Source organism: Arachis ipaensis, chromosome B5 (genome assembly GCF_059453495.1).
Source record: "Arachis ipaensis isolate K30076 ecotype BB chromosome B5, ASM5945349v1, whole genome shotgun sequence".
Lineage (NCBI taxonomy): Eukaryota > Viridiplantae > Streptophyta > Magnoliopsida > Fabales > Fabaceae > Arachis > Arachis ipaensis.
The window spans coordinates 19,302,173-19,317,912 of record NC_142440.1 but is presented as its reverse complement, the minus strand read 5'-3'; the positions used below and the strand labels follow the sequence as shown (position 1 = coordinate 19,317,912).

At 32.0% G+C, this 15,740-nt stretch overlaps 2 protein-coding genes across 3 annotated transcripts; one reads left to right on the top strand and one right to left on the bottom strand.

The window, feature by feature from the left end:
* The first annotated feature begins 1,213 nt into the window (after positions 1 to 1,213).
* Positions 1,214 to 3,659, top strand: LOC107643204 (uncharacterized). Of its 2 annotated transcripts, none has more exons than XM_016346790.3 (5): positions 1,214 to 1,371; positions 1,586 to 1,736; positions 2,331 to 2,424; positions 3,099 to 3,179; positions 3,268 to 3,659. In XM_016346790.3, exons 1-5 carry the CDS (start codon positions 1,338 to 1,340, stop codon positions 3,403 to 3,405), a joined length of 498 nt encoding a protein of 165 aa, XP_016202276.1. In that variant the 5' UTR covers positions 1,214 to 1,337; the 3' UTR covers positions 3,406 to 3,659. The 2 variants fall into 2 exon arrangements, with proteins under 2 accessions (XP_016202276.1, XP_016202274.1); XM_016346788.3 differs by having other exon boundaries at positions 1,282 to 1,371; positions 3,265 to 3,659.
* A 764-nt stretch (positions 3,660 to 4,423) lies between these two features.
* On the bottom strand, positions 4,424 to 7,983 carry RARE1 (Pentatricopeptide repeat (PPR) superfamily protein). Its single transcript, XM_016346787.3, has 2 exons — positions 7,759 to 7,983; positions 4,424 to 7,201 (listed from the first exon to the last, which is right to left on the bottom strand). Exon 2 carries the CDS (start codon positions 7,050 to 7,052, stop codon positions 4,755 to 4,757), a length of 2,298 nt encoding a protein of 765 aa, XP_016202273.1. The 5' UTR covers positions 7,053 to 7,201; positions 7,759 to 7,983; the 3' UTR covers positions 4,424 to 4,754.
* Between the last annotated feature and the right edge of the window lie 7,757 nt (positions 7,984 to 15,740).

The following is a 15,740-nucleotide window of genomic DNA, read 5'->3' as shown; positions in this document are numbered from 1 at the left end:
TTGCTGATTGAGTATCAATATTTTGGACATATGGTCCTTTAAAAAATCATTTTATATACTAACATTTATGTGCTTTAATTTTCTAAATATATACAGGAGAAGAAGATGTAGATGACGGAAATAATAACGATGATGATAAAGAAGGAGGATGAAAAAAAAGAGAAAAATAAATTAAGAAACAACAATAAGAAGAAGAAGATATTGGTTGCAATAGAAACGACAACAACAACATTGAGTAAGAAGAACGCAAAAGAAGAAGAAGATAATGATAATAATAACAAAAAAAAATTATCGAATGGCTAAAAACTTGGTTTTAAAAAAAGTTTGAACGCCTAATTTTATTGAATTAAAAAAAAGAAGGAATTATATTTATTTATCCATCCTTTTGAAAATGAAATTAATTCATGTTAGGACTTAACTTGATGAATTTTTTTTTTTGATAAATTATTTTACATGTTAGAAAATGTATACAATTATAATTCATCTTGCAACCAACAATTCCGGTTAGCAAAATAAAGAAAATATTCATTTATACCGTTGAAATTTATTATTAGGTGAGAATATTTTTAACTTTTTGTCACCGAAACTAATTGTTTGATGAGTTTTAATTATACAGAATATTTTTCATTCATGGACAATTCAGATTATTATTATTATTAGATATTTTTAAGTGAGACTATAAAGAATATATAAAAATATATTATATGATAATATTATATTTTACGATATCAATAGATACAAAAAAAAATTAAAAAAATTATTTGATAAATGATTCATTGTTAAAAGTGTTTGACTTTTGTAAAGATTACATCAACAGTCACTTATATTAGGTGATTAGATTAGGAAATAGGTTTTAAATTTTTTTTATCAATTCTTAATATAGTGTGATCTTTTATTTTAATTTTTTAAAAGTTTAATTTTAATGTATTGATATTATAAAATATTTTACACAGTCATATAATTATAATTATTTTTTTAGATAAAATTAATATAAAAATAATTATTTTTATTAATATAAAGTTATAAGATTAAATACATATGTAAAATAATTTTACACTACAGTATATTAAAATGAAATTTATTTTTTAAATAAAAAACATATAAAAATATTAAATAATAAAAATTATTATTTTATTAAATAAATAAAAAATAAGAGAATCCACCATGTTTATTAACACTTCACTTCCGGCCATTTTTTTAAAAAAATGGAAAATATTCAGATAAATATAATTGTGGTGATTATTTTACAAAGACAAAAATACCGTCTTGACTCTTGTCTGCTTCAGTTGAGTCCCCCCCCCCCCCTCCCCCGCAAAATCTCTCTCTCTCTCTCACTCATGGCTGCTTCTTTCGCGCCATTCTTGATTTCAGGTAAACTTTTCCTTCCTAACACATTCTAATTTTTCAAACATCGTGTAATGATCTTCACTCATTTAGTCCATTAATTTTAGGGTTTTTCTTATGGTTTTACTGCTTTCTGTTTCTTGCGCTTATGTCCGATTGATTTCCATCACCAAGTTGAAAGCTTCTTTGGAGTGTAATAATTAAGATATTTTAAGAGGTTTTAGATTTAATTTGGGAATAGGTGGATCTCATGTTAAGTCACCTGAGTTGTGGTCGACAAAGAAAAATTCTTATGGTGTTGGAGTCCACCTTGGACCTAAGCTTGTAGTTCAAAGAAAATCAAACCTTGTGAGCAGGAGGAACCGCACTTCATCAATTTGTGCTGAATACCGGTATGTTCATCAATTTGACTTTATTAGGAATTCAACATCACTTTGTCTTTCAACTGTGTTTTACTTAATTTAATGGAATTTACGTAGTGGTTAATTATTTTTGGCTGTATGCATTCAATTCTATGGTAATGTGCTTATTTCTCATATAAATATCACTTGCTTGGGGCAATTTTATAGGTCTATTAAAATAATACTGATGGAATCCTTTTTATTTGTGATATGTGCACAAATTGTTTTTGTTTCTTTTCAACCTTCTCTTTGACATTAAATAATCATGTAATAATATTCAAGACCGGTTGTTCTGGTTGAACTTGTCAAAGAAAAAGATCAGAGATGAAAAATGGATATTGATGTTGAAAGTTTCTTTCCACAGTTAACTGTTCTTTCTTGTATGATTGAATTTCATGGTTTTCTATGCTATGAATTTAAAAACAATATGAGTGGCCTTTTCTGGAGCTGCATTCTCTGATGAATTAGAAAAAATAAAATAAAAATAAGGACCGGTAACTTGTGGTGATTGGGTGCATGGTATCTGAGAATATTTTGGAGGATCACGTGTAGATTTTCTTTTCATGTTCAGTTTCCCTTTTGCAGTGACAGTAGTGGAGGTGGAGGTGGGGACTTTCTTGCTGGCTTTATTCTAGGTGGTGCGATTTTTGGAACTCTGGCATATGTCTTTGCTCCCCAGGTGATTTCTTGCTTCTTTAATTTTAAAGTTTGGCTAGTTTAACTGAAAAGATGTATGATGAATGTGTTTGAGCTTGAGCTTGAGCTTGAGCTGAGCCTGAGCCTGAGCCTGATATAAGGAAGAGAAAAGGTAGAGATAGATTAATCATGCAGTAGATGACCACTTTTCATTTTCCTTTTCTTCCTTTTTGCAATGAGATGCAACCACATCAGGATGAACTAAGCAATGGACTGTTAATTATTAACTAGCCTGTTGTTTCTTTTCCTAGTGAAACATTGTGCCATGCTTTAAGGGATAAATTTACTTTTCTAAGGACTGAAAAATTAATGTATGAATTTTCTCTGCTATTTGTAATATCATGAATGATTTAGATGTGATGACTTTGAGTTCTAAAACTATGCTGCAAACTTTTCCTTCTTAGTCTTGTTTTATTGTCATGACTTAAAGTAGGTGACTTAAAGTAGGTATATGTGCACTACTTTGAATGGCTTTGAAACGTGTTTATTCCATGTCTATACTGAAGCTTTTCCATCGGGGAAAGAGATTATTCTGCATTATCTATTTTGTTGTATTGCTATTATCTCAATTATTACTGTTTTCTTGCACATATCATTGTTGGCATTTTGCAGTCTTAGTGTTAAGCCCAGATGTTGACTTCATTTTGTGTGATGCAGATCAGAAGATCTCTGCTAAATGAAGATGAATATGGGTTTCGGAAGGCCAAAAGACCAATATATTACGACGAAGGGTTAGAGGTAATTAGGGTTCCCCTGTCCTTTTGATTTAACTCTTCTGTGTCATTGGAATGTGCTGAGTTTGTTATGATTATGTTCCTGAAAGCAGAGGACCCGTATGACCTTGAACGAAAAGATAAGCCAACTAAACTCTGCTATTGACAATGTATCTTCGCGTTTGAGAGGTGGCAATAATGTGCCTGCTGCAAAGATAGAAAGTGATCCTGAAGTGGAGGCTAACATCTGAGGCGCTTCCAGTTTTATACTCTTGTCCCTGATGCTTTGTAGTAGTGGAAATATTACAACCTGAAAATCACATTCCTCGTTATCCGTGATAATTTTTCCTTTCTTTTTTGATGATGGTTCGAAGGGAAAAGACTAGGTGATGAACTCACCGTTAAGCTATCACAATCTTACTCTTGTTTTGAGGATGATTTGGTTATTGGGGAACACTTATGTAACTTGTTGCATATAGAACTCCAGTTACTACTTGCCACTAAACCTTGTTGGATATTGAAATGAATTTAAATCATCCTTTTCATCAAGACCCAAAAAAAAAAGAAAAACGTCAACAATTTACAGTATATATCGTTTGTATGGTTAGGTAAAATTTATTCAACAGTGTAGGTAGTGTAGCTACTAGGGAAAAAACATTGAAACTTGTAAGATGAGCAGCCATAGCTAGTTTCTCAAAGAATTGAGTATAAATCACCAATAATCATATCAGGAACATTCCCCCTACTTTAAATGACGGAATGGCATAAATTTGTTCACCGAAAATTACAAGTGACACAGCAGAGCATACTTGAAAAACGCTGGTATTTATTAGTTGAATGAATTCACTAACACCTCTTTAATTGGTATTTTATAAATCTTTTTCTGAGTGTCAAATCTATCCTTTGGATAATATCCATTGATTATAGCGCTCAGGTCCGAGAAATCATATACAAACGAAAGATAATGAACTCAATTTATTTCGAGCAGATTGAACTATTGAAGACCATATATTTCAACTTCCACCCAACAATCCATCAAAATTGTGTTTTGCAACTGTACGTGTGACCCATATTTAATGGATGTAATGTTACTTCGCCTACCAGTTTATGCCGTTCACAGTCACAGATACACTAATAAAGCATTTGAAAAATCTTTCCACTATAATATTTCACTTTTACTTATTTCTGCTGAAAATAAATCTTTTTTTTACTTGTGACATATATGTCAATTATTTAACTGAAAAGAATGAATGTTGACTGAGCTTGAGCTTGATAGAAGAGTGAGAAAGGTAAACAAATGAATAATGCAGTACATCCATGTTGTTTCATTGCCTATTGAAACGTTTTATACCATGATTTAACGACTAAAGAAGAAAAAGTTCTGAACTTTCTCTTTTATCTGTAATACCATGAATGGTGTGAATTCGTTCCAATAGATACATTCTCTTAATCATGGTAAAACACCGTTTACAAATTTACATGATACATTGTTTGCTTGATCTTGATTGAGTAAAATTGTATTAAATATTGTAGGTAGCTCCTGCAACAAAAAAGAAATTCCTAAATCAAAGCTAGTTTCTCTTCAAGATTTGTGCAGAAATCACCAATAATCATGGCAAGAACATTCCCCAGCCTTTATATGATGGAACCTATTGGCATCTCTCACAATTAATTCACGATCAGTTACCATGGAGACCCTTTTTGCAAATTCATGGCAATCTCTGCATGATCGAGTATTCTTGAAGACCATAATTGGGGTGTCACCTTTGATGCATATGAGACCATAAGCTATAGCTAGTCTCTCACTATGATCAAGTAACTGCTCTTTCCTTTCACTGAAGTCACAGAGTGCGTCCTCTTCATTAAGAAGACACTCCTCACCCTTTTTGACAGCAAAATCAAGCTGTTTTAATTTTGAGTATATCTCCTCTGTTTGAGGGTGGTGTCTATCACCTACCACAAAACGATGGACTTTATGCTTCACAATAATCCAGCTGCAACTTACTTCTTTTCTCAAGTTCCTTTCAGCCATCATCTTTCTAAATTTAGCTGCTTCATCCCACTTCCCAAGCAAAGCATTTAAGTTGAACATGATCACATAAGTAGCAGTGTCTAATGGATCCAGCTGAAGCACCCTTTCGGCTGCAATCATCGCAATCTCGAGATTCCTATGGCTCCAACAACCTCCTAATAAGCTTTTCCAACTCAACACATCAGGTTCAAATGGCAGACTCTTTATCATCTCAAGAGCCTCCTGCAGTAATCCAGCACGAGAGTATATATCAATCATGCAGTTGTAATGATCAATTGTTGGATCCACATTGTACTTGTCACTCATTGAATCCAAAAACTTCTTTCCCTGTCTAACTAGACCTGAATGACTACAAGATGTTAACAAACCAATGAATGTGATAGCATTTGGCCTTACACCCGACTCCTGCATCTCGTTGAAAAGCCTCAGAGCTTCAGAAGCTCTGCCATGATAAGCATGTGCACAAATTATAGCAGTCCATGCAATGTTGTCAGGTTTATCAATAGCCAAAAATGTTTGATGGGCATAGTCTATTTTGCCGCATTTTGAGTACATAGTGATCATAGCACTCTCTCCAGAGAGGCATGCAACTAGCCCCTTTTTTATTGCATCTGCATGAACTTGCGAACCGAAAATCAAATCTGAGACAGAAGAGCATGCTTGAAAGATGCTGGTATACATGAATGAATTCAATAACACTCCCTTACTTCTGAGTGTTCTAAAAATCTCAAGTGCCTTGTCAAACTTACCATTTTGGCAATATCCAGTAATTAGAGCACTCCATGAAAAATCATTTGGTTCACGTATGCTCTCAAAAGCTTGATATGCAGCTTCAAACCTGGCGCATTTAAAATAAAAATCCAGTAGTGGAGTTCCAACCGAGACCTCAGACTCCAATCCAAGTTTCACACTGTAGCTATGAATTTGCCTTCCCATGTTTAAGTCTCCTAAAGCAGCACACGCCTTAAGCACTATTGAAAAGACAAACTCATCCAGTTCTACATCTTCACTTATCATTTTTGCAAACAATAAAACAGCATCTTTGTTCCTTGCAGCTTGAGTATAGCCCAACATCAACCCAGTGCAAGCCACAGCATTTTTTCTAGCCATCTTATTGGTAGCGATTTCAGCACCATCCAACCAGCCACACTTGATGTACATGTTGGAGATAGAGGTCTCGATCAAATCATTGGCAATAACTCCAATCTTTATCAGCTGAGAATGAATCTGCTTGCCAAGACCTAACGATGAAGGATATGTGAAGGACCCTATAAGAGTACTGATGATCGATGTGGGTGGCATAATTCCGAAATCTAGCATACGCAAGAGCAATTTAATAGCTTCATCTATGCGCCCTTCCTCAACATAAGCAGACATGAGGGTGTGCCAAGAAGACATATCTCGATGAATCATTTCATCAAAGAATCTCTCTGCAGCTGCAAAACTCCTGCAATCACAATACATTTGAAGGATGCAATTGTCAATGAACTTATTGGTATTACCCGTTCTCTGAAGTCTATTGTGAAATAATTTTCCATCTGATGAAGCATTCAGTGTTCCACACATTTTAAAGAGGTATTCATATGACCGGGGATTTATCGAGATGCCTGCTGCATCCATGCTTCTGACAAAGTCATGTACTTCTTGAAGCATCCCTTGTTTGGCTAAAGAAATCAAATGCAAGTTTTCAACTTGGCCCTGTTGAACTTTAGGGGTCCTCAAGGATGAATTATTGCATTTCAAAGAGATCCACGAAGGGATTTGAACGAAACTAGCAGGTCTCGGATCCTTACTTTTAGCATTAGCTACCACTACTGTTGAAGAATTGGACATTAGCCCAGAGCACCAGCAAGTTATTGAAGACATGTACTCTATTTGCAATGGTATACCCCTTGATTGGAGCAATCTATCCTTGTACAACTTTTGTGAGATAGAACAAGAGAATCCAATCTGAAAATTAACAAGTTGGATCCCACCCAGCAACAGTTATATATGAGCAATCTGCCAAATCTGCTCTGAAAACAGAAATATAGAGACAGACAGAGTCAAGGGCTGATAAAAAGCATAGGAAGGTTCCAGATTAGATGAAGCATTACATGTTCTCAAGATAGAGAGACAATCAATCAATCAATTCCAGCTCTAAAGCATCACCAACCCTTAATTCTATTTATTAACAACTCATGAATCAAAGAAACTAAAACAAACTGCACCAAAGTCTTAGCAAGACAAAACCAATTCATGTATAAAAATTGTAATGCAGGTGATCAAGCCGGTTTCTTCACAATATTCATTGTATTTTAACAGCATTGCCAATTTCAAAAATACTTAATTTATCTTATGTAGTTGCCACAAACAATTACTGAATTATCATTGAGACATTTTATCAAGCACATGGTGTGCGTCATTTGTATATGAAGTGTGCATGAACAGGCAAAATGAACTGAACTATCAAAAATCAATTCACTAACAATTCATTGAGACGAGTGGAACAAAAATTGTAGCAAGACATAGGCAGTTCATAAATGAAAATCATAATAAAATTTCTTTAAAAAAATGAAAAAGTTGAATGTACCCAAAACCAACACAAGCTTTAATTATTGGCTGCCCATGTTTATAGGATTTGTATGCATCTGATTCGCTTTATTCATTTTTTTCCCCCTACCAAATCCAAATATATTTCCTGCTAAACTTCCTATTTAATTTAATTTAATGACAGTAGTAATATCCATACTTCAACTACCACTTTGATATGTTGACTTTTATTAACACTATATTCTTTCATATTTAACTTAGACACTTAGATTACCATTTATCTATTTATAATATACAAAAGTTATTACGTATGGCACTGTACCACACTAGAATATCATATTCTTGGTACGATCCGGTTTGCAGTTTTTTTATTAAAAAAATTAAGATACAGTTAATTTTATATAAAATTAATAAATAAAAAATATTAAATAATTTAATAAATTTAATTAAATTATTATCTAATAATTTTAATTATCAATTTCACGTTTGCTGCACCTAAATGTTTAATAAATAAAACAGGAAATGACAAAGATAACACTATAAATACTCTTTGGAGAGTTGGTAGCCAAGCCAAGCCGAAAGGGGTAGTTAGACAGTAGTTATTTCTTGATTAGTTTTTGCTGCTGGCCATGTCAATTCCTTTTACTTTTAGTCTTTTATGGCTTCTTTCATTAATTATCTAAAATTTGTAAAAACAAAAGATTAATTTTATTATTCTAAAATATGATAATCTGTCAAAATTCTTTTGTTTAGAGATTAGTTTATCCAAAATAAAATTATTAAAGATTAATTTAGAATATATTACTAAAATAGTATTTATTTAAAAACATTCGAAATAGTTGCATTCCGAAATTCCAAATAATAAGATAATATTTAAAGATTACACGAGGAAATACCCGAAGAAAAGTTGTATTCTATTTAAGGTTTATTTGATAAAGAATAAACTATTAAATCGAAAGTTTATATCGTTAATAAAAATAATTAGATATTAAATATATATTCTTAAAAAAAATTTTAAAGATTAAATTTTGATATAATTTTATATTTTTGAAAAATATTATTAAAAAAATAAAATCTTTTAATTCTTAAAATTTGATAATTTTATGTCGAATTAATTTTTAAAAAAATATTGTGAATGATCAAATTTTTTAAAAAGTAAAAAATTTAGAGAACAAATTTAGTTTTAAATTTTTTTATACATTTTTTAAATAGTTATTTAAATGTCTTTAAAAGAATTCGAATCAAATGAATAAATTTTTGTTAAATATAAAAACATTTTATCATTTATAAAAAAATAATATTTATTAATTATTTTTATCTCATTTTCAAATTATCAATGAATTTATTTGTCATTCGTATATTTAAATTTTTGTAAATAGTATAAACTTTCGGATACTATTTTGACAGTTTATTCTTTGATAAAAGTATACTTTTCAAAAGTTATATATATTTTTTAACTATTTAAAAATTATTTTTAAAGGTTATAACAATTATATTTGGTATAAAAAAATAAAAGTGACTTACAATAAACATGAGTTAGTACAATAATTATTTTGAGAAATTAATTTTATTGTTAATACAATAAACATGACTTTTATTGATTCTTTCGAGTTTTAAGATGTGTTTTTTCATTTAACAAGTACAAAATAAAATTCTTATACTTTTAAAAAGAACACATTTCTATTTAATAAATTTTGCCAAATTCATCCTAAATCATATTGTAATATTCACTTGCCAATTACTATTACTTGGAACCCACATTTATATATATATATCTTCGTTTCTTTATTTATTTATTTTTTTTTTTTTGTCAATCGTCACCTAATCTAACTTAATCAGTTTAATTTGCTTATTTGTAAACACAAAAATGAAAGTTGAAAATAAAGGAAATTATTATGGTACTTTATAAATCACATAATATGATAATTTTTATCAGATCTACTATACATTTAAGATTTATTATTATTTAAGTCCAACCAAATAGATCTAATATTAACAAAAATCATTTTCGTTAAAAGAGCGTGTAACACGCGCCAAAATCTCAAACAAAAGTTACCTCTCGCTTCGCACTTTAATATGAAAAATTGTTCACATCTCCTATTCAAAACAGCAACAAAAAAATTTAAAATTTGTCTCAAAATCTCTCAAAAATCTTTTAAATTTTCTGCGAAAACTACAAGATCCGATCCTGCACGTGTTTAAGATTATCAACAAAAAATATAGAAAAAGAACAACAAAGATTCTTTAAGTTACTAACAAAACTATTTGTTCATCATGTTCAGTTTTCTCCTTCGCATTTCTCGCATTTCTTAGTTTATTTGAGATTCATTTAGATGTAGAAATGAATTCAATGTATTTTTGTTGATGATGAAGTCTTTTTGACTAGTTTATATCTGAACTAATTTTGGTTCATTTGTGAATTAACGGAGGTTCACTTGATGCTACTGTTAAATATTGACTAAATTTGTTATTCCTTAATTTTCTCTGGTGCCATCATTAAATAATTTTGATTCATTTTTTATTTTATTTTAGGTTCATTTGGATGCAGAAATGAATTCAATGTGCTTTTGTTGATGATTGAGTTTTTTGACTACTTGTTCAAATCTGAACTAATTTTGGTTCATTTGTGAATTAATTGAGGTTCACTTGATGCTACTGTTAAGTATTGACCAAATTTTTTATGTCTTAATCTTCTCTGTTGTCATCATTAAATAATTTCGGTTCATTTCGAGGTTTATTTGGATCCAAAAAAGAATTCAATGTGTTTTTATTGATGAGTGAGTCTTTTTTACTATTTGTTCAAATCTAAACTAATTTCAGTTCATTTGTGAATTAACTGAGATTCACTTGATGCTGCTGTTAAGTATTGACCAAATTTGTTATTCCTTACAAGTAAGTATCATTAAACATAATTGATCCTCTACTTCTAAATTAATACATATTAATAAATTTCTTTCAATTGTAGGAACAAGTTGATGTTTTCAAGCATGAATATGGTCTAACCATTCTCTTGAACAAGATAAATAAATTGAGAGATAAAGTCATTGAGAAATCCGAAGGCATAAGAATCTGAAAGCTATCCGCTGCCCTCTCAAGTTCTTTCTGTAGATTATCATTTGGAGATATAGAAAGTAAATAGGTTCAATTTCCTAAATTGTAATGAATTTCTATTGACATTCTTGAACACTATTTTGTAAGAAATTGTAAAGAGACAAACACTTCTTTAACTCTTTATAAATGTTAATATATATATATATTTGAAAAAAAAATTTCTTAAATTTTTTTTGATTTATTTGTTGAAAATGTCTGAGTTGTATTGAGATCTCATTAATTTGAATCATTGAATGAATCTAGGTTCATACTGAATAAGATTGAATGTATTTATTAAATCTCAACAGTGACAAAAATTACAAATGATCCGAAATTTAGATACAAATGAATCGAAATTTATTCTAATAAACACCTAAACTGTTTACCACAACACAGCTGCAGAAACTAAATTAAAAAAAATCAAAAAGTGACTATTCAATAAAACATAATATAAATTAGAAATTAACCCTCATTTTTCATCAAGTGTCTTTAATGTAACATCTTACCACACCGAGTCTTATGCTTATGTTATAAAATAGAGGTGGCGAGGCATTACAACCTCTAAAAATAAAATTTAGTATATGTAGTAGTATGAAAAATGTTTATAACTAGGAGCCTTCGAAGAAAAGGGGTAAAACAAGATCGTTAAATTGAAAAGCACAACACTCTGATCGATAAGGTAACAAAACAGATAAAGGATAAGCTAACGCGAATATATATACAAGAGAGTGTCAAAAATACGGATATCAAAACTCAAGACTCGGTTTGCGAAGATAACCGGTCCGAACATAGAAGTATACATACATATATAAAGCAAGGAACCCAAAAGAAACCTAAAAGACAAGTTACAGAACCTATTCTCCAAAATGACCTCTAAGAGGAGTCAATACAGTATATATATATATATATATATATAATGGAGATAATAAGTATCTAAGTAAGTACATAAAACTAAAATAGAGTCCCGAGAGCTAAGGATCTTCGCTAAAACAGAAGTCTCCAGCATGCCTCAACGAGGAGCCTCACGTCCTGCATCTGAAAAACACAAAATCTGCATGGGTGAGAACCGGAGGTTCTCAGCATGATAACAGTGCCCAAATATCTAATATATAATGTCCTGGAAAAGCCGAAGGCAATCTTAGAACTCCCAAATTCATAATTAAAGCGTATAAGCATAACTAAACTTTGAGAAACGAAAATAGGCAACTAACTAAGGATCTTCAGTCTAACTAAAACTTTCATTTCCAAATCTTTCGAACCTCCCAACCGCCATCAGTCATTTGATATCGCAAACACAATTATATCAAACAAGGAAATGCACAAATAGGAAGCAGATACGGTAGTTAGACAATTAGCAAGTAAATATGCAGTCAATTAAGCATTCCAAACAAATCACATATAATGCATATGATGTATGCCTGTCCTAGTGGCTGATGAGTCTCATCTGTCGGTTATAAAGCCAACCCGACAAGTCCTGGTAGCTAACCATTGGACTACCCCTCTGTCGTGCATCCCTAACTCGAGTTATTCTCAATCATAAGCATCAATACATTTACACAACACCCACACTGGTGTTTATCCACGGGGCGAGCTCATCTAGAACTTTCATAGTGATCGGCCACGCTTACGACATAGGGTCAGCAGAGTATCGAGTCTCCACCTGGAGCACGTAGTGGCTAGCCACTGCTTTCACCCAGGGAAACTCGTATCTCAGATAGTGGAAGTGCAACATTCACATTTCATTCAATAAGCATATATGCAATCATACTCAGCCATAATTCAATAATAACTCAACTATTTGGCTCATAATACAATCCATAACCAGCCACAATTTATTAACAATTACAGCCCTTCGCAGGGGCGGAGCTAGACTAACTATTTAGGGGGCGATGTTTAATAATTTACTAAAAATATTTTATATTACTATTTCTATTGATAAAATAAAAAAATTAAATATATAATCTCAATCAAAGTAAGACAATAATATATAAAAGTTACCACTTACAGTTTTGTATCATGAAAATGCTATTCGACGTTTTTTTCTATTTTCAAAATCATCTATAATTGAATTTGTGTCGAAAATAGCTGCTAATTCTTTTTCTATATAGATGACCAAATTGTCTGCAAGAAATTCATCAGCCAGAAGCATAGTAATAATAGAAGCATCTTCATTCTCTTGATCTTTTCTTTTAAAAAATGTATCAATGATTTTGAACTTACTCATAATTCAAATGGCCAAATAAGTTCCTATAATTAAAAATATATTTAGCAAAAAGTGTACATTACAATCTAGATCTTTATAAAATATAAAAATTATATTTCAATTCAAAATAAGATATTAAAATTCAGAACAATAATACTAATATTCTAGTATAAATAATATAACCTTGTAATTAAATAGTTAACTAATAAAAAAAACTAAATATACAAACTAACATATAATAACAAAAACTTAATTAACAAATAATAATAAATTAAGTAAATAACTAAATATATAAAAAAATATAAAAAAAATTAGACAAGACTAACAGAAAAATAATAATAGAAAAGTCAATAGTTCAATAATTTTCTTAAAATAAAAAAGAATAAAAATATAACCTTTTTTGAGAAACAGGAGTGAAGAATCACTTGTTGAATTACTATCTTTTTTCTTAATCTGCAAAAAAAAAGAGTCAAAGAGGTAAAAGATAAAAAAATTAAAGAGATAAAAAAAGAATAGAAAAAGTCAAAAGTTGTTACCTGCAAAGTGAAAGTGAAAAGTGTAGGAACAAAAAGAGGCATTGGAAAAATATGCGAACAAAGAGGAAGGGGGGCTGGGCGGCTGGCAAAGAAAGAAAGGGGTGGGAATTGAGAATTGGGAAATGGGCTATTAGGAAGGGGGCTGGGCGGCTGGCAAATAAAAAAAGGGGTGGAAATTGGGAAATGGGCTATTGGGCTATTTTTTTGTATGAATTAAGAAGGAGGGGCTAGACTTTTTTTTTAAATGAATTAAAATTTGGGGGGGGGGGGGGCATTGACCCCCTTTAATAGTATGTATCTCCGCCCCTGGCCCTTCGGCTCATGGCATATACAGCACTTCCACCATCATCCTCTGCATCTCATACAATTATCTTTAATCATCACTCATCATTAATTCTCCTCTTACTTCATCCACAAGCTACCACATTTCCTAGCCTATTCTTATCACTAGGCATACTATAAGGACATAGGACATAAAGGGTGAGAATGGAAGTTTAGAAGTCTGAAATCCGGCTTTAAAAACTCAAAAATCAGTTTTTGGAGAAAACGGGATCATGCGTGCGCATCGCCCATGCGCACACATGGAAAGCGGAGAAAGTAGAGTGACACGTTAGTGTCGCCCATGCGCACGCTTAGGAAGCAGAGAGATAGGGTGACGCGTGCGCGTCAACCACGCGTATGCGTGGATGCGTTTTGTGCTCCTCGCACAAAACCGGCACGATACCATCACAACTCTCTAGATTTTTTACTATGCAACTGCATCAATACAGAGACGCGTACGCGTCGGCCAGGCGCACGCGTGGAGGAGTAAAATTGTGAGTGACGCGTGCGCGTCGGCCACTCGTGCGCGTGGGAGTACGATTCACCAAAAATTTTACTTAGTTTAAAAAGCTGCAGAATTATATTTTCAAACCCCAAACTTTCGACGTGCATAACTTTTTTGTTTCAAATCGTTTTCCATATGTTCTTTGAACAGCATAAACATCTCGAATCCAATTTTATTTCTAAACAAGTTTGACACAAATCAGGGATCCGGAGACCAAGTTATGCTCCATCAAAATAGACCAAAAAACTATAATTTCATACAAACCCACAAAATTCCATTTTCAAAACAAACAAATTTCAACCCCTTTCAAAACCAACCAAAATTTACCAAAAATCAACCTCGAGCCTTCTCAACTCATACGTTAACATTTTTATTAAATTCACAATCCACCAATCCACCATTTCTAACCAATCTCAATCAAATAATTCAATTTCAAACAAAATATCATATCATATATCTTTTCTCATGCCAAGTTCCAATAATATCAATTCCATCAACCATCAATACATACAATCAATATCATCCTCACCACTAACATGGTTTCACCCACAATTCAATCTCAACCAATCATTAAGCATATATCAAAACATGCATGTCTCTCATACATCATACCATCAAAACATCCAAAATCCACTAATCACATACATAACAACACAATTCATCTCAACCAATCAACAACATCAATAGTTTAAATCCTATCTTAGGGTCTCTAGCCTAAGTTTTCACACTACATTACATTTTAGATACAAGAAATCGAAACCATACCTTGACCGATTCCCCGCTCAACCTGGAATACCTCCAAATCACTTTTTCACAAGCTCTCAAGGCTTTAACACCTCCAAGAACAGATTTTTAGCACACAAAAGCCCTTTTCCAAGCCTTCCAAGACTTCATTCAAGCCCCAACATACATATATACACTACCTAAACCACAATACCACATTCAAACATATCCACTCAATACCCAAACATCATAAACCAATAAATTTTACTAGGATTGAGAATCTTACCACATCCAAGGATCAAGGAGACAAGATTAACCCTCTCCTTCAAGCTAGTTGGATCCTATAACATCAAAAGCTCACAAATCTCAATATTTTTCACCCAATATTTCGAATTCAAGGGCTGGAAGAACATAGATGAAATCGTGGCTTACCTCTAAAATAAAGCTATGGACTTTGTAGAGTTCGACGTGGTGAATGCGTGGCCGTAAACGGTGCAGCAATCGGAGTTCCGAATCAAAAGTTATGTCACTTTGAATCACAAGTGAGGGTTTGTGATTTTTGGAAGAAGGTTCTCCCTCCTTAGCTGCCCAGCAGCGTGTTTGAGGTTTAAGAGAGGAGAGAGAGTACTGTGTAAGGGTTTTAG

Coding starts and splice junctions, on each gene's coding strand:
- LOC107643204 (XM_016346788.3), top strand. CDS start 1,338: ATGGCTGCTTCTTTCGCGCCATTCTTGATTTCAG. Junction 1,737..2,330: donor TCAATTTGTGCTGAATACCG/GTATGTTCATCA, acceptor TCCCTTTTGCAG/TGACAGTAGTGGAGGTGGAG. Junction 3,180..3,264: donor ATTACGACGAAGGGTTAGAG/GTAATTAGGGTT, acceptor TGTTCCTGAAAG/CAGAGGACCCGTATGACCTT.
- RARE1 (XM_016346787.3), bottom strand. CDS start 7,052: ATGTCTTCAATAACTTGCTGGTGCTCTGGGCTAATGTCCAATTCTTCA.